The sequence below is a fragment of the Lampris incognitus genome, chromosome 2, assembly GCF_029633865.1.
Source record: "Lampris incognitus isolate fLamInc1 chromosome 2, fLamInc1.hap2, whole genome shotgun sequence".
Taxonomy (NCBI): Eukaryota; Metazoa; Chordata; class Actinopteri; order Lampriformes; family Lampridae; genus Lampris; species Lampris incognitus.
The window spans coordinates 102,790,320-102,810,383 of NC_079212.1; the positions used below are offsets into that span (position 1 = coordinate 102,790,320).

Here is a 20,064-nt window from a genome sequence, read left to right on the forward strand (position 1 = left end):
GGCAGGTAGTCCACCCCTCCCTACTCGCTCCAGGTGTTTAAATTAGTTTTTGCATTTTTTTTCTTCTCCCCAGGCAGGTTGAGACATGATGCAGCCACATGAGGAGAAATTCAAATGGCAAGATTAGACCCTCCTTCGCCTCCCCATCCTGGAGGCTTTCTTTGTCCTTCTCTTTCAACGACTTAAAAATGTCTCCTTCTTCCCATCAACTGTTCACATCTCTTTTCTCACCTATACCCCGCTTCCACCCACCCTGTGCCCCTTTCTCTCCTCCTCTCCCTCACTTCCAGTAAAACCATGGTATCTTATCGGATCTCAAACACAATGATCTGTCCATTCATTCTTCCTTCCTCTGCTTTCATTTCCACTCCCCCTTGCCTCCTTTCCTCTCTCCTCTCTTTATCTCTTGCAGAGACAAAGGCCTGTGTCTTTCCCTCTCTCTTACCATCATCCCTACTCCTCTTTTTCATCCCCCTTTTCTCTCAAACTACTGATCCTGGGTTTTGGGGTTTTGTCAGATCAGAACCAGAACCTGTCTGCAGCCTCAATAAACCTGAGCATCACTCCAAACCAACTTTCTATAGTCAGATGGTAAATTTGGCCTGTGCAGTTTGAGGAACAGCCCTTTTAGAGGATTAGCTGTTCTCTCCCTCACTCTCTTCTTTCCTTGTGTCCCTTCTCTTCCTGTCCCCTCCCTCTCTCTGTCCTCTCCTCCTCACCACTCTTGTCATGTCTTCTCTATTCATCTTTCTACCCCTTCCTCCTCTCCTTCATCCTTCTTTCTCCACTTTGCTCTTCCACAGCTTTTCGAATGTGGCCACTTCAGAGACATTAAAGATGATGAGATCATCTCTCTCCACCTCTTCCTCTCATATGCAATTAACCCTTCCATCCCCCTCCTTCTGTTTTCAGTGTCACGATTGGAGGAATGGAAGATGACATCATTACTACTGTCATCCACCCAACCTTCATTCTCATCCATCTTTATCCTCCACCAACAACAGTAAAGCCACAGACATCATGAAGTGGAGATTGCCTCTCCTCATCTTTTCATCTAGTCTCTCTAGCTCTCTCTCTCTCTCTCTCTCCAGTAAAGTGGGTGTGTTCAAGTTGTTCTCATTTGTTCTCATTTAATATCATGAGTTTCATTGCATGGTTTAACAGGGGTGAGACCAATTTTGATGACCACAGTAACCAAATCCTTTTTCCACACTCATCCATCTCTCCTCTCCATCTCTATATCCAAAACGATACCCAAACAGCTAGCTCCCACTCCCTCCATCTCTCCCTCTTCTTTAACTGCTAGATTCCCTATGTCAAAGCTGAGATATGTGTGAGAGCTCACACACCATGCAGTGAAAGATTATCCATGGAAATACACAGACACAAACACTGATGAGCCAAAACATTATGACCACCTGCCTAATATGCCGTTGGTCCTCCGTGTGCCAACCCGCAGAGGCATGGACTCTATAAGACCCCTTAAGGTGTCCTGTGGTATCTGGCACCAAAACATTTGAAACAGATCGTTCAAGTCTTGTAATTGCGAGGTGGTGCTGCCATGGATCGGACTTGTCGGTCCAGCATATCTCACAGATGCTCAATTAGATTGAGATCTGGAGAATTTGGAGGCCAGGGCAACAGCTTGAACACTTCATCATGTTCCTTAAACAATTCCCGTACAATGTGTGCAGTGTGGCAGGGCACATTATACTGCTGAAAGAGGCCACTGCCATCAGGGAATAAATACTACTGCCATGAAGGGAGGAGTGTACCTGGTCTGCAACGATGTTTAGATAGGTGGTACGTGTCAAATTGATGTCCACATGAATGGCCGGAACCAGGGTTTCCCAGCAGAACATTACCCAGAGCATCATACTCCCTCCACCAGCTTGTCATCTCCCCACAGTGCATCTTGGTGCCATCACTTCCCCAGGGAAACGGGCCCACATGTACATGGCCATCTATGTGATCTAAAAGAAAACGGGACTCTTCGGACCAGGCGACCTTCTTCCACTGCTCCATGGTCCAGTTCTGACGCTCGCATACCCATTGTAGGCACTTTCGGTGGTGGATAGGGGTCATCATAAGCACTCTGACTGGTCTGCGGTTATGCAGCCCCATACACAGCAGAGTGCAATGCACTGTGTGTTGTGACATATTCCTCCTGTAACAGTCATTAAAATTTTCTGTGACTTGTGCCACAGTAGACCTTCTGTCGGTTCAGACCAGATGGGATTGCCTTGGTTGCCCTCGTGCATTGATGAGCCTCGGGCGCCCAACACCCTGTCTCCGGTTTGTGGTTTGTCACTCCTCGGATCAGTCGGTAGGTGCTCACCACTACTGACTGGGAGCACCCCACAAGCCTTGCCATTTCAGAGATGCTCTGATCCAGTTGTCTGGCCATAATAATTTGGCCCTTGTCAAAGTCACTCGGGTCTTTACCCCTTCCCAGATCCTCTTTACTCCTATCGAGATCTTGGCATGTGCCCTTGTTTGGAGATGATCAATGTTATTCGGCTCACCTGTGAGTGGTCATAATGTTTTGGCTCATCAGTGTAACTACATGTGCATACAAGGCAAAATCAATGCAGAAAGATGGAAGGACAGACAATCAAGTTACAAACACACACTTTTCACAGTGCCACATGCAAGCTCACATGCAAACATACAAACACACAAAACTAAAATATGTGCAGATGGATCCAAAAAAAAAAAAAAAAGATTTATGCACATAGAGAGAGCAAGAAAAGAGAGAAAGAGAGACAGACCCTATCATAGTCGGATGAGTTATGTCACTCTTTCCAGTGACGTGGTTAAAACGCATTACTAAGTCAAATTTGTTGGACAACATAAGGACATGGTTAAGTCCTCTGTCATTCTGTCCAACATTATGTGGTGTATGGTGGCTCAAAGTGCTTTCACTAACAGACAATCTCTCTCTCTCTGTCTCTCACACACACACACACACACAGAAACACAAACACACACACGCACATTTCACTCACCACAAAGATAAGTCTATTTTAGTTAGGTCTATTCTGTGCATCAGGTGTTATTATCGTGTTAAGTTTTGCCTGGTAAAAGAACTAAAGATCCATAGAGTATAAGAAAAAAGTTTTACCTTGTGTGTGTGTGTGTGTGTGTGTGTGTGTGTACATGTGTGTGTGTGTGTGTGTTTGCCATATCATTATGTGGTAACAAGTGTACAACATTAGAACTTGTGGTCGGCGAGCACTTTTCTTTTCCTGCACTAGCAGCAGCTCAGTTCTATTTAGGAGGGTCAGGCCAGCTGTGGGGCATATGGAACGGACTGCCTTAACTTGAACCCTTTTATCGCTTCCGAACACTCTTGAACTGAACAGACACTCTTCAGTAGATTCTAGCGACATCAGGGACAGAGACAGTTTGGACTACGGTCTACATTAGCCGATATATTCCCAAATACCGCACACTCTTTTGCCGTTTCGCCAGGCAACGTATGAAATAAAATTGGGACCGCAAATTAAATGCTGATTATGTGGAGGAGTGACGGATAAACAAACTTACGAGGTATTTTCACGTTACCAGAGAAGCAGGCATGTAGAATACAGTGAAACTGCGAAATCATGATGGGCTTGATTACCTGCTAACTAGTTTTCAGACATCCGACAAGTTGTTTAAAAGATAAGGTTCGCTTTATGACCGGTTACCTGCCAAAGTGACTTCTCGGGAGGACGAAATTAACAGCCACTTTCACTGTTTTAACAACTGCTCTTAAAAGTGAAACCAACCCCTTAAATGATGGCTGTTTGGCTGACAGTGACTGGCAGATCAGCCACATGACTGACTTCAGCAGCCAACTAGATATTTACAACAAACACAATGTCTAAACAATTCATGGCTTATAGACTAACTTCCCAATGTCATTTGTTTCTCTAGTGTGAATTAAAATATCTTACTGTTTTAATTTAAAAGAAATTATCACTAGGCAATAAGACGAACAACTAACAAACCACTGGCACAATTTAACAGCATGCAATATAATGGTAATAGAGCTACATGTTGCCCAATAGCACGCTAAAGCAGCGTAATGATAGTGTGTGTGTGGGGGGGGGGGTTAAAGTTTAACCCAGTCTTGCTGAAAGTGAACAGAGCAGGCTTGACAAGTTAATGAAATATATCATTATATTTCCATCAGTCTGAAACCAACCCTTCAGAACGACAAAGAAAGGAAGAGCGACTGACAGAAGGGATGCAAAAAGCAAGGATGGGGGAGAGAAGTGAAAGGGAAAGGAGGACAGGGAGGGAAGGAGAGAGGGGGAGAGAGAGAGAAAGAGAGGAGAGAGAAGAGAGAGAGAGAGAGAGAGAGAACAAACATGGAGAGCATGTTCAGATATGCTAAGCCCCCATTACACATCATTTTGTTTACAATGGGAGGATCTGGCCTGCACATTAACTCTCTCTGGTTGTGTATTTATGTGTGTCCACATAATGCACATATTAATATTCAAATATGTGTGCGAAAGCCTGGAACTCTATTCAACTTGTGTGTGTGTGTGTGTGTGTGTGTGTGTGTGTGTGTGTGTGTGTGTGTGTGTGTGTGTGTGTGTGTGTGTGCACGAAAACGTGTGAAATTGAGTGACGGTGCATCTTTGCTTCTATTTATGCAGGCAATTTGCATGCAGGCCAACTTGAACGTTTCCATTCTCATTCTATTTGTGTTCCCACTCCCTCCTACATTAGAAGGTATTTCTTGTCTTTCCTGGCTTGCATTCAGTCACTTTGGTTATGGGACGGAAAAGTCAGGTGCCGCCATGGCAACCACTGGGTGTGTCGTTAAACAGCGGAGGAGAGGGTGTGGCCCAGATAAATGATTTGGTGGTGTGTTTTGGTTACTATGGCCACAGCCAAACCCACAGCAGGTGAGTTAACATTTAGATGAGGGCGAGATTCAGACGAGATCCAGAGATCATTGCAAGAAGGACTTGTGCCAACTGCTCCGACAACCCAAGTCCTCATATTAAAATAGCTTTGAAATGTTGTCATGGGAGGAGATTAATTGATTTTTTTTCTTTTCTTTTTTTGTTACAGATAGACACAAAAATGTACAAAACTTTCGTTATTAATAAACCATAAAATAACTAAAATATTTAACATCTAAAGGCATGGTGAAGACACCTAGCCGTTGTTTAAAACGGTTACATGAGGGTGATGTTGGTTGGTGCTAAATAACGTTTTATTAAGATGTGGTTGAAGTGTCTCTGATGTTACTAACCTTTCTTCACCTTCTTCTGTAGTTTGACAGTGTCTGATGACTTCTTCTTGATGTCTGCTCGAGCCTTCTTATACTCTGCACAGGATATAACAGAGTTGACACATCACCAACACAGTATATGTGTATGTAGTGTAATTGTGTATGTGTATATTATCAATAATAAAACAAAGCAATTTTAATTTTTAGAGCTATTCTTACAAAATATAACAAAGCAAACTGCAAAGGACAAAGATTACAAAGTGTGTGTGTGTGTGTGTGTGTGTGTGTATGTATCACATATGCACCTTTAGCGTGGTCTTTGTCCAGCTGGCTTGCGACTTTCTTCCACTCCTCTATTTTCAGCTCTAATGGAGTTATCAGACAGTCTGACAGAGATCTAATGGAGAGACAGAGAAAGAAGTAAGTATACGCAAAGACTTGTCCTGATGCATTCTCAATAATCCAGGGAAGGAGATCACAGCAAGTTGAATCACTTCATCTGGACACAACATTTATTGAGAGATACGTTTCATCACTCATCTAAGTGACCTCTTCAGTCTCAACTGACTGCAGGTATCCCCACCCTTATAAACAATACAGTGAAATAACGACGGAAAACAATGATCAGTTTCATATGCAGACTGCCATGACCATTAACTAGAGTTACAGTGGCCATGTGTACTATTCACAGAGGATTGGGGAATGGTTGCAATCACAGCATTGTAAGATGGTGACAGATGTACTCTTAGGTCATCCTCCTCAGTTCATGGATGGTCGTTCCCTCAAAGAGAGAATGTAGACATCAAGAAAACCAAAGCATTCAGTGTTTTTTTTTTTGGGAATTTTCCCCCTTTTCCTCCCCCATCGTATCATCCTGGTCGCTGCTCCACCCCCTCTGCCGAGCCAGGGAGGGCTGCAGACTACCACATGCCTCCTCCGATACATGTGGAGTCGCCAGCAGCTTCTTTTCACCTGACAGTGAAGAGTTTCACCAGGGGGATGTAGCGCGTGGGAGGATCACACTATTTCCCCCAGTTCCCCCTCCCCCCTGAATAGGCAGCCCAACCGACCAGAGGAGGCACTAGTGCAGCGACCAGGACACATACCCACATCCGGCGCCCCACCCGCAGACACAGCCAATTGTGTACTGACGATCCCATGTTGGTACGCAACGGAATACACTGCTACGCTACCCAGATGCCCTAAAGCATTCATTGTTTGACAACATTTCCTATTGGTGCAAATGAGGAGAGCTAGCTTTGTTAAGCAGAGTAACCACAGTATCAAACAGTGAATTTATTTCTTAGGTCATGACAGTGTAAAACTCATTTGGCTCAAGAATTGTCACTTTACAAGAATGGAATAGAGTACCGAGTAAAGAATACCAGGCCAACAATCGTTACTACTACTACTACTACTTTTGGCTGCTCCCATTAGGGGTCGCCACAGCAGCTCAGCCGTTTCAGTCTCTTCCTATCTTCTGCATCTTCCTGTCACACCAGCCACCTGCATGTCCTCCCTCACCGCATCCCTAAACCTCCTATTTGGCCTTCCTCTTTTCCTCTCCCCTGGCAGCTCCATATTCAGCGTCTTTCTCCCAATATACCCAGCATCTCTCCTCCACACATGTCCAAGCCATCTCAATCTTGCCTTTCTTGCTTTGTCTCCAAACCGTCCAACCTGAGCGATCCCTCTTATATAATCGTTCCTAATACTGTCCTTCTTCGTCACTCCCAATGAAAATCTTAGCATCTTCAACTCTGCCACCTCCAGCTCCGCCTCCTGTCTTTTCGTCAGCGCCACTGTCTCCAAACCATATAACATAGCTGGTTTCACAACCATCTTGTAAACCTTCCCTTTAACTCTTGCTGGTACCCTCCTGTCGCAAATCACTCCTGACACTCTTCTCCACCCACTCCACCCTGCCTGCACTCTCTTCTTCACCTCTCTTCTGCACTCCCCGTTACTTTGGACAGTTGACCCCAAGTATTTAAACTCATACACCATCGTCACCTATACTCCTTGCATCCTCACTATTCCGCTGTCCTCCTTCTCATTCACGTATAGGTATTCTGTCTTGCTCCTACTGACTTTCATTCCTCTTCTCTCCAGTGCATACCTCCACCTCTCTAGGCTCCCCTGCACCTGCACCCTACTGTCGCTACAGATCACGCTACAATCCGGAAATATCATAGTCCACGGAGACTCCTGCCTGATCTCGTCCGTCAACCCGTCCATCACCAGTGCAAACAAGAAAGGGCTCAGAACCGATCCTTGATGTAATCCCACTTCCAACATGAACTCATCTGCCATTCCAACCACACACCTCACCATTGTCACACTTCCCTCATACATATCCTGCACCACTCCTACATACTTCTCTGCAACTCCCGACTTCCTCATACAATACCTCACCTGCCAACAATCGTTAAAGGAAGGAAAATCGAAAATCATACACCCACACACACACAAACACCACCTCCACTCCTCAATTATTTTTCAGACAACATTGCATTCTTTGCACTGTTGTGCGGATACAACTGAATTGCTTGAGGAACAACGGAACTTCTTCCCCCACCCCCCACCCCCTCCAAACACACACACACACACACACACACACAGAAAGGTCAGGGTCAGCTACAGAGCAACACCCAAGCAGCTAGTAGGGATTCAGTGTCTTGCTCAAGGACACTTCAGCAGGGGGCTGCTTGGCCACATTTTGAGTTGAACCTAGTTCCTGTGGATGAGGGTTTGCCTCTTTAAACACCCAGCCAGCCCCAAACACTATTGACAACGAAACCATTTGACATTAAACACTGTATAGCTCTGCAGTATGTATGGCTGACTGACTGAAATAACTGTGAATGTCACCAGACACCGGTGACAGACAGACTTTTCGACCGGCCCTTATTCCTCTGCTGTGTGTGTGTCTAGTTCCCACACTGCCAGTGGAGAGGTATCGTTCATGCCACTATTCAGACCTTCACATCTCCTCAGCATTCAACAGTAGACTTGATTTTACAATAAGTGTGAGCCTGCGTGTGCGCGTGTGTGTGTGTGTGTGTGTGTGTTTATGTAACCTACGTAGTGAACAGTTTGAGTTTGGACTCGATGCTGCGGTGTCTCATACACATCCTGGTCAACGCTGATCCAATCTCCTTGGTTGCCCCTGGAAAAATACAAACAAATGGTTATGTTGGTTTATCAAAAGGTCCACCACAAGCTGAAGTTCCACACTGTGTACCTGTTCTGCTGTGACAAATTAAAAGCGCTGCTTAGTTTCTATGTAGCTCAAAAGGTCATGCAGCATTTTCTTCACTTCCTTCTTTTCTTCTATCAGGACAACAGCGGTGCAGAAAAATCAGCTTTTTTAAATCCACCTGCCAAGAATGCTGGTAGACTCCAGTATTTCTCAGACACTCATTCTAACCCCTAGAATACTACATTTTTAGGAGACAATTGGGGCCAAAATGCTGTTTAGCTGCCAAAGTGGCTGGTAGAGCAGACTGACTGTTCATCACACCCTGCATTACAACACAGCATCCTAGACTTAGTAATGCTACTTAGGCATATCCACACTGATGTGGCTGGGGGGTTTGCTCAAGATTGTGTGTTTGTGTGTGCACTGGTAAATAGAATCAAGCAATGTATCTCATTAAGTTAAGGAGTTTGAACTAGAGTTGTGCTGTCGATTTTTCATGAGTTTCCTAAGGGAAGGGCCTTCCACCTTTCACAATGAGCTTGAGCTGGTCAAATGTGCCGTGATGGTATTACGAGCGCGCATGCACACACGCACGCACACACACATACAAGAACGCCACAAGTGCCAAGACCTTATTGAAACATATTGCTTCATACCACTTGCCGAAGTTGTGATAGCCCACATAGCCAGGTACTTACACACCCAGATAACAGAATTAAAGCTGTCTCCATCACACTCCCTTCTTTCCCTCCCTCTCACTCTGCTAAACCCTGGTGACCTACGGTCATTACAAACAAACACATTACACAAACACCTTCTAAGAGCTTAATCAGAGACACTGATAGTCTTAAGTAAGAGGGATTTGTGCTATCATCACACTGGCTTTCCTTCTTGTGTGTGTGTTGCCTCTCTATTGCTTTCACACTCATTTTCACATAATGGGCAGAGAACTAGTCCTTGTGCGCGTGCATGTGTGTGTGCACGTGTACACAATGGAGACTGAGAGAGACTGCTGAGGAGCGCTGCTATTCCCCCCTCCCCTTTAACTTCCCAGTTGTATCCAGCCAATTACCCTAATTTCGAGCCATCCCGGTCGCTGCTCCACCCCCTCTGTCGATCAAGGGAGGGCTGCAGACTACCACGTCTCCTCCGATACATGTGGGGTCGTCAACCGCTTCTTTTCACCTGACAGTGAGGAGTTTCGCCAGGGGGATGTAGCACGTGGGAGGATCACACTATTCCCCCCAGTTTCCCCTCCCCCCGAACAGGCGCCCCGACCGACCAGAGGAGGTGCTAGTGCAGCGACCAGGACACATACCCACATTCGGCTTCCCACCCGCAGACACGGCCAATTGTGTCTGTAGTGATGCCCGACCAAGCCGGAGGTAACATGGGGGATTCGAACCGGCGATCTCCGTGTTGGTAGGCAACGGAATAGACCGCTGCGCTACCCGGACCCCCTGGAGTACTACTATCTTCAAAGTATGAATTTAAGGTACTGTTCCCAGCAGGCATTGACATTTACAATCACTCCCACACTTCATTCTAACAAGGCCCCTACCACGTGTCCATACAGACCAGAACCGGCACATATGGGTACGTCGCAAAACGCCATGGCCACGCCCCTTTTGGGGGGTTAGAAAACCTCAGATTCTAGAGATGTCAATGCAGTTTGATGTGTGTTTAGCTGAGAATTTTTGACAAGTTTGCATGCGTTCGTTTTCTGTTGAACAATCCTTTGTTTTAAACATGTCAGGTAACTATTTTGCTCCCTCGCCTGAACCCGAGCGTTTGTGATATCTTCATTAATTAAGGTTGATCGGTCAACCGTCACGCTCCTTCAGCCTCCCTCCATCCAAGTAGATCAACAACCCGACACAGTGGCCGGACACTGCCTCTATACATATTCACCCGCACAACAGCCAGCCGTCTGATCTAGGCTGAGATTTAGTTGGAGACCTTCTGATGCTGCTATTACAACAGCTTCTCGGCATTTCGCTGTTCCTCCCGTTATGTGAAAGTGCGATTCTTTCCCCCGAAAGGAGGTACGGCCTTGGCACTTGATGATGCGGTGCCAGTCTGCACACAGATGCAGGCAGGGCAGGTAAGCCTGCCTCAGACAAACAGATGGAGAGAGAGATAGACTGAGAGAAAGACAAAACACGTTCACTGCAAACAAAGAAAAACATACAGCTAAAACTGCGTTTATTCTCCATCAGCTGTTCTAGCTGTTCTAGCTTTTATTCTCCATTAGCTGTTCTAGCTGTTCTAGCTTTTATTCTCCATCAGCTGTTCTAGCTGTTCAGCTTCTCTCTTCTTCCAGCCAAATGGATTTAACATCACAATTCAAATGCACATCAGATCAGCGGTAACTACTGCTGATGTTTGTCAGCTGACGGTCCTTTTCCCGGCTGTTGTGGCCACAGCCTCGTGCAGCGTACTCTGGGCAGTCCTGTAAGCGCATGTCAATAAGCCCCCACGAGTTAGAAACTGAAGTGACGTCACGCAGACGGAGGCAGAGAGGCAGAAAGCAAGGCGGCAGGAGAACGAGGGAAAGAGACGAGAAGAGAGTAGTGAGGCAGACAAAAAGGGGAAAGTCAGGCAATATGTTGCTGCCCACACAGTGAGCCCTCTGTGCCCCCCACCCCCCACACATACATACATACACAGGCAAGTTATAATGATGTCTTTGTAACACTGAGTCTTGTATGTAGAGACATTTCCTGTCCAGCTGACCTCTGTCTCGCTAAACCTCTGTCTCCTCTTTCTCACCTCTTTCTTCCATCTTTCACTCCCTCTTTCACAAACACATTCAAATCTCTCTCACACACACACACACTGAGCAGCCTCTAGTGAAGGCTTCAGTACACTGTATGTGAAAACAGTCAGCAAGATTACTGTTTAGAGTCAGGCAAAACTATTTGATTAAAAAAAAAATGCATCACTTCAAATTTCCATACCTCATGGGTACAACCAGGGAGAATTCATCTTTACTACAGTTGCACAGTCGATACAGCATCTCGCTGAACGACAGCTTTGTACTCGCAACTGGCTTTCTGACTGATGATGTGTTGCTTTTAAATGGCACAGATTGTCAGCTGTTTACAACTGTTATCTGTATGTTGAATGATGTGCTGATGATATTGTTGTATTATGTTCATTGTGTTTGCGTGGGGGTTTTTTTCTCCTGCAAATCCTGTTTGCAAAACCACCAGGATTTACAACCTTTCTTGCCAAAGGACTTAGAGTGACCTCAGCTGAACCAGATGAGAAGGTGAAAACCCAGGTCCTTGCTAGCTGAGGAGCTTTGAGCTGGGCTTTGTCGGAATGTCTAACTCTCATTTGAATATCTAAATCGAGGAGGTTCACAGGGTGGACAGGAAACAGTATGGAGAGGCTTGCACACACACAAGAACACAAGGAAGTTGAGCGATGGCTGAGCTATGTAAAAAAAAAAATTTTTTTTTAAAAGTTGTTCAGACACAGTAAAGCCCCAGGCATGCCATCCGGCAGAGACGTGTGTGCGTAAGTATGTGAGTATGTGTGTGCGCGTGTGTGAGTAAGTATATGTGCCCATACTGTGCTTGTTAGCAGTGTGTGTATCTTAGATGTGTGACTAAGCGTTTTCACACATTTTCAACCATCATGTCCACATCTCATCTGTCTCTCTCTCACGCTCTCTCGCTACATTCATCTATCCCTCAGTCTCTTTCCATATAGCTCTCCTGCCTTTCAACGTCAACACAAAAAATTAGCAGCTCTCTCCTTCTGTCTCCATCCCTCCATCCCTAAGCATGGCTATCCTACCTACCCTTTATCTATCAGGGCATCCTGATTCCTCAACAACTCCCTCCCTCTTCACCTCCCTTGCATTCTGTTTTCCTTTCCCCCTAACTCTTTATCACCACTTGGTTCATCCGGGGGAAAAAAATTTTTTTTAAATAAAATAAAAAAGACACACCCACAAGAACAAGCACGTGTCTGGAAATGTGGCCACAGGTAGAACAACACACATGCACACACAGGTCTGAGGTGTGGCTTTAGACTCAAGGTGTGGCACAGCATGTTTGGTTTCTTTGCCTATCTTTCCCAGTCGAGGACCATCTACCCCACAGTCATGCAAGAAGAAACACACACAACCATACCAGTGCAAGACAATCGCTTTTCTTTTGTTGTATCAAAAATGTCCCTGTTGCAACACTGTGAGTACAAGTGTGTGCTCACTTAAACCATTATAGTATGGCTCACATGCCTAGTTTGTGTACAACTCTGTGAGAGAGTAAGCACGTGTGTAGCACTGTGTGTATGAGTGTGTGTCTGTGCAGTCAGAAACTGAAACAGGGGGCATCCGGGTGGTGTTGCGGCCTATTCCGTTGCCAACATGGGGACAGCGGTTCGAATCCCCCATGTTACCACCGGCTTGGTCGGGTATCCATACAGACGCAATTGGCCGTGTCTGCGGGAGGGAAGCTGGATGTGGGTATGTGTCCTGGTCACTGCACTAGCGCCTCCTCTGGCCAGTCGGGGCACCTGTTCGGGGGGAGGGGGGACTGGGGGGAATAGCATGATCCTCCCATGTGCTACATCCCCCTGGTGGAACTCCTCACTGTCAGGTGAAAAGAAGCGGCTGGCGACTCCACATGTATCAGAGGAGACATGTGGTAGTCTGCAGAGGGGGTAGAGCAGCGACCGGGACCGCTCGAAAGAGTGGGGTAATTGGACAGATACAGTTGGGTAGAAAAAAGGAGGAAAAATCCCCCCCCCCCAAAAAAATAAACAAACGGTATTATCCATCTTGCCACAATGTCCATTTGCGCTCAGAGCATCTCTGTAATACATGGGGGAGGAAGGGCCTCTCCGAGGCTTTCAGCCATGTCTGGAAAAGCACTTGAGAGAGTTTCACCTTAAACTAGCCTACGATCTTCTCAGTAGGCATGGTACTTGATGGTGCAATAAATCTGTCTACAGCACTAACCATTCCCTTCGTTTCAGTTTTGGTTTGTTGTTGTTCAGTTGTCAGCTAATTTAATTTTTCTGAGTTGTGAAATCATTTCTAATCCCTTATTAAAATTAAAGTGTGGTCTTTAAACTAATGTAGTGCTACATCGGAAGCGCGTGCACCCAGAGGCGTGAGGGAGCTGGTATGCTGAAGCATGGGGACGTGCTTCCTGAGGGAGAGGGGTAGTGTAACAACCATGAATGACTAGACTCGCTAGCCCTTGGCTAACGGGTCGGACCCTTTAGTTGACTGGTTAGCACGGTCGTCCGTGGTCTGGGCTACCTGTGTTCAGTTCCTGGCTGCGCCTGAATTTGCCACATCGCTACATTTTATTTTACATCGCTACAATGTAGCAAATTCAGGGGCAGCCGGGAATCCGTCACAGCCGGGAATCGAACCCAGGTAGTCTGGACCACGGGCGGCTGCGCTAACCAGTCAACTAAAGGGTCCAAACCCTTTAAACTTTGGGTGCCTAATACAAAATATAGCGAAGGAGCAGCCAGTCACAGAGATATAGAAAATAGCTTCACTATACAGAGACAATGACCAAAAAAAACAAGTGGGTGAACACTATGTAGGAATTTTTGCATCTCTAGGCTTTAATGATTGACAATATACTTGGATTAGTGCTCTACTCAAACAAAAACTATGTATTTGAGAATCTTATTTAAAAGGGAGAGCTTAAAGTGATACTGACATCAAAATCTGAAAATTCCTATTGGTAGGCTATGTTCCAGGTTGGACTGTGACCACGGAGAATTCAGTGGCCAAAACAGCACGTCTGCTGTAGATGGTGTCCAATGACGAATTGTGCCAGTGGATACGTAGACACCAGTCAAATTACATATAGGGTGTGTCCGTAGCGAGATGCTATAAAACCACAGAGAAGCCGTTCTTTCACCCCCTCCTGCTAGCTACTTGGCCCGTGTTTGTGCTATTTTGCTGAGACTTTATTATCGATCTTGCCACGAAGTTTTGCTATCTATCTATATATCTATCTATTTATCCGTCTATCTATTTATCTAAATAGCTATCATCTATCTATCTGACAGTCATTTGTATCATCGAAAATATTATTCGCCAAGTTGTATTGCACTGCCGTGCCATAGGCCTAGCACCATGCCATGTCTTTCATTTCCACCATGCCGTGGTTTCTACTGCAAGTGATGAACGGTACCGAGCCCCACCCATGCGAAGACAGTAGCCAAAAGCTTTGAATTCATAAAACCACACCTATTTTCGGTTATGATTCAAACTCCCAAGGTTAAAAAAATGTGTTCAGAAAGGGCATGTCAGTCTCTCTTTAACTGTAATTGACGCACACTGCTGCCTAGTTTGGCCTACAGCACAACAGCTGGCCGCTGTGGACATGGCTAACACCAAGCTACATCCATGCAGCTTAGCATTTTAGCACTGGCTGCTGTTTGCTAATGAGTAGCCAAAGTAGTCAATATGTGCTCTGCTCTACATCCTGTTCATTCAATGAAAGTTTAGGGAATAAGCACTGTCTGTTATTGATCGTAAATTACAGCAGCATTACTTATCCCTCTGGCTATAGAAGAGTTTTGTTACAATAAATGGAGTGACATCCCGTCTCCTCTTTGGATGGCGGAGGGAGCAAACTCGGGAGTGGCAGGTTCTGTGTTTCTTTTGATTCCTTTTCAGTCTGGCACAGCCATACTGTGATTTCGTTACCATTGTTCACTGTACAAAACACAGTCTGGACACTGTCGGATTCAAAATGTTTGAAAAAAGAGTTGGCAGGAATGGGTGTTCACAAAAAAATGCATAGCAGGTGATTAGATCAACCATCCGTCAATCAATAGCTAACTGGCCAATCAAACGAACGTGATATGGCACAACACTGCAGCTAAGCAAAGGGCAGCAACTGTTATAGTGAAAGTGAGTAAACATAGAGGTAAGCATACCGTTACCTTGTTGGTACACTATTCTTACTGATTTTATAAGGAAAATCTACATTGAAGTCCTGTATTGTTTCTGTTTCCCACCTCAGTGTACTGTGGCTTCTCATGCCATCACCTAAAAAGCATGCCGGTAGTCCCTCAAAAGATGCTGATTGGTCCAAACATTTTTGGTCGGACACCAAAAGCTTTGGTTGGAGAGGGGCAAGACTGCTTTTGTGAGTCAAACTAATTTGATCTCATGAGACCAGGTGGCTGTGTTAATTCCTTTTACCCGTGGGTCAATTTCAGCACACCATCAAGTTATCGACTAGTCTTTTAAAAGTGCTGTCATTTTGCTCTAGCTCTGTTCCGTCTTTCATTTTGGCAGTCTGCATCTCACTTTGGTCCCCATAACGGAGATCCTGCAATGGTACCTCATTACTCTAACATGCTGAAATACACAACACACACACACACACACACACACACACACACACACACACACACACACACACACACACACACACACACACACAAATACCTGCCCATTCCCCAGCAGCAGTTTGCCGATTGATAGATCTCTAGGGTGGTTATTAGTATTGTCCCCTAATCTCAGCAGGTAGTCTTGTGATGTGAGTTTGTGCATGTGTTTTGTGCGTGCCAAGTGTGTGTGCTTGTGCGCCTGCCCACACGCCCACGTGGGACTTTGTTTTGAATCCACCAAAGGACTAAAGACGTCAAAAACATCTCAATAACCACAGTAACCAGTCATGTGGGAACCTTGAGAGAGTGGTAGGAGAGAGAGAGAGAGAGGCAGAGACAGAGACAGAGATAGAGACAGAGAGAAAGAAAGGAATGGCTTTGAAATCAGCTGACTGAGGAGATAAGGCCAGATCAAAATTTTGCAGCACGATTTGCCCACAAAACAACAAGCCTGAGACCACAATAAAACTTTACTCCATACAAATATAGTGGGGGACAAACAAGAGTACAAGACATGCCTCTCATATCCTACCTACATCTAAGCAATATCACTAAAAACGTAGAAGGAAGATACAAAAGAAACAGAGAAGCTAACTTATGCAATCACATCGACCAATTTATGTTTGGTTAATTTTTCAGTGAGACGTCGATCCAGCAGTTCTGGAGACAGACAGATGACGGCCAGACACACGGAGGGTTTAGACAGAGAGCCAGAAGAGAAAATTCTGTTGGAATTCATTGGCAGGCAATGTCGTTTCATCACTGTTTTGTCAAGTCAGATGTGATTTAAGTCGTGAACTTACTGACTCCCAAGTTGACAACCAAGAGTAAGTGCCATTCACTGTAGTCCTCTGAGCCAAGACTCCACAGAATGCAAACCTTCCCTTTTCATCTACTGGGACAGAAGCCAGGGTTGGACGATATGTCAAAATTTTCCTATGGGCCACCGTCAGCCCATCAAGCGGTGACTGTCAATACCACCACCACCACCCCCCACCACCCCCAGCTGAGGTTAAGGTTGAGAGGTTAAAGTACACCCCTACACGTTCCGCCCCTTACTTGCAGTAGGCAGATGGACCCTTCTCGATGAAGGATGCCTCCACTTGCGGCCTCCAAATGAACGAACAGGTGGGGATAACAATTCTATGCTATCAAATGATCAGGGTGCACAACTGCACATACAGTTTTTAGTCTAATTCTCATATATGATTTATGAATTGACGTTGCTTTTCAGCACCAGTCGATCGGACAGCAGCCACTAAAGACAACTTAATTGTCACTACTGTTTTGTGAAAGTCTCGTCGTAAACCAGTGCAACAAGAACGTGCATATGACCCAACTCCAACTGTCAGTTCCTACCCACGCACGCTTTGAATTGAACTTTACAGGTTGATTATTTACCGAGTTGGATTCTCGAAGAGGCAGACCATTAAATTAGCTAAATGAAAAGTCAAAAATGGTACAAAAAAACCAACAAAAAAAACAAACGTCAACTGGACTCAGCCAATCATTGATTGCCGATATATATTCGTCCAGTCGCCCAAGCCTAACAGATGTACACATAATTTAATCTAATAACATCTAATCTAATTTCATCTAAACTCAATCTGGTGAAAACAAACACAAAGTACCATCGGGGTAACTACTGGCTACGAATACTGGCTAGTGTCAACTGAACCAAGCTAGAGACATACTACAAGTTAACATAAAACAGTAGTTTTAGTAGCATCAAATAGGTTCCAATTACCCAATCAGGCACTGAGACAACTTTAATCAATAGAAAGGCCATTCTAGTTGTGCTATCACAATCAATTTTTTTTCTTTTTACTTTATTTATAGTTTTTTGAATTATAGTCAATACATCATAATCACAATCAATTCCAACATCAGTGGATCAACTCTACTGCATGCATTTGTGTAAGGCTGATAATGAGAAAAAATGGAGCCTGCACAGACTAACATCAGAAGACTGCTGTTGCACAGAGCAGCTTCCTGTTAGCAAAAGTACGAGAATGAAGTGTTCCCAAGTGGTTTCTATGGATAATAATGTGGCTGTCGTCACGTAGCCAAATTTAACAATCTACACACACACAACTTTTGTTTGTGTCAGCTTTCCAAGGGATCTGAGATAATCAGTAAAATGAGATTTCCATGGAAACCAACCACTGAGCCTCTACACAAACCCACCAGACCTGTTCTGAAACACAACCGACACACAGTTAGTTCCCTGACAGCGCTGTCAGAGGCCACGGAGGAAGACACAATCAGACAGCTGGCCAGTCTGAGTGTCTAATTGTATAACATAGTGGCACGCGCACACATGCACACAGAGAACAGTTGACAGTCATACAGGGCCAGAGGAGAGGGCAGTGAGACGGACAAGGGGGAAAGAGATCAGCTGTCACAACAAACCCTCTCGAAACAGGTGCATGAACATACGCGTGCGCGCACACACACACACACACACACACACACACACACACACACACACACACACACACACACAGAAGATACTGACAGACTGTGGTATGTGTGCGCACTCGCGCATACACACATACACACACAAGACACACGAAATCTTGTGGAATGTGCTTGGTCAACATGGCTGTTTAAAGACCATATTAGCTTGACAGTGAGCTAACAGCTAACAGATGGCATAAGTCCTGTTTCCACTGCAAGGCTTACCATGGCCAGAACTAAGGTCCATCAGGCCTAACCAGCTGATAAGCTTCAGGTAAACCACTAAGATCCCCAAACTGTGGTAAACCCTGCATAAAAAAAAAATCTAGACAAGCTGAATTTGCTTGTTCATATTTCTATAGACTTGCTTTAAATCATGACAATAGTCCTAATTGTGTTGCTTAATATTGCGTCACAATTGCACAACAACACAAGGACAGCAGAACCCTCGGAAATGAACCTGTGATCCTGATGTGACTGACCGTGACTGAGATCTGGAAAACTGAAGTTCCACTGAGTCATTAAGTCGATGGGACAAGATGTTCTTGAGAACCACACAGTCACTCTGTCTCATTCATAGTGGGGTTCTGACAAGGTAGATGAAGGAATTTTAGATGGAGAATAAGAGGCAGAGAATCAAAGAAATACTGCACAAAGATGGTCAGTATGTCTGGCTGATGATGCAGTTGGAGAGAGAGAGAGAGCGAGAGAGTGAGCAAGAGAGAGAGACAGACAGACAGACAGACAGACAGACAGACAGACAGACAGACAGACAGACAGACAGACAGAGAGAAACGTCTGTGGCTTTCTGTAGCCTGAGGGCAGACAGGGGAACATACAGTGATACACACTCAAGGTAAACGTGATGTGCAATGAGTGTGTGTGTTCAACTGTGTGTGTGTGTTGGAGGCAGAAAGACATGACAAGGCAGGTTTCTTACCAGCAGCCGGTCCTGCTTTAGGGAGTGGCTATGATTCATCAACCAGCCACACACAGCTCCTACTGAAATTACTTGTAAATGTTTATCTCAGCTCTTTGAAACGGTCTTGCAAAACATAGGGAGCAGTCAGCTTCCGTAACAGAGGAAGTACACTTAAGCACTGCAACAGAGTGTAAAATTGCTATGATATACGAATGTTGTTGACCATAGTTACTGTTAGTCTTTCTGGAATGGTCGGCATTGGGCAACAATAATGATCAGCAACCAATCCGGTGCTACCATCGCATGAGATGTCTCGTGTATTGTTGGCCACAGTCTCATCGCTGGTGCCATTGGCAATCAGCTACATCACATCAACAATTATATAATTAGAGTGGAATGTGATATCACGATAGGGGCACTGGGATTTGGCTAAAAGAGGTCTAGTCTAGGTCTAAATACAGAGCTACAGTGGTCATTGCTGCAGTGCATTCGTACTGAACATTAGCACTGCATAGTAGACACCCTGCAGCAGAAGAGGCCTATTTTTTTTCTTACATGCTATGCAATGGAACCAAATTAGTAAATTCTATTTTAAAAGAAAAATAATCTCTTGCCATTACAGAAGAGGGAAATTAGGAATAGCCGAATAGTCAAATGACACATTAATGATAGGTTTCAGTGTGTTTGGGCTTCGTCCCTTTAGCAGAGTGGAAGAAAGTGAGAAGGTAATTCCACTCTGCGCTCCTAACAAAGCCTTCTGTAGACCATAATATCACAGCTAAACTAGACCCAGCCAGCTCTATAGATATGCAACCTGTATGTGTGTGTGTGTGTGTGTGTGTGTGTGTGTGTGTAACC

The 20,064-nt window shown here is 45.1% G+C and overlaps 1 protein-coding gene across 1 annotated transcript in view; it reads right to left on the reverse strand.

Annotated features, from left to right (window-relative positions):
- The window catches only part of mtss1 (MTSS I-BAR domain containing 1), a 45,358-nt gene that overhangs the window by 22,324 nt on the left and 2,970 nt on the right, over positions 1-20,064 (reverse strand). Inside the window, exons 5-8 of the mRNA XM_056300897.1 lie at positions 10,350-10,548; positions 8,321-8,405; positions 5,542-5,633; positions 5,258-5,332 (exon numbers count right to left, since the gene is read on the reverse strand). Of these exons, the coding sequence (XP_056156872.1) occupies positions 5,258-5,332; positions 5,542-5,633; positions 8,321-8,405; positions 10,350-10,548 (451 nt within the window). The remainder of the gene's footprint in view (positions 1-5,257; positions 5,333-5,541; positions 5,634-8,320; positions 8,406-10,349; positions 10,549-20,064) is intronic.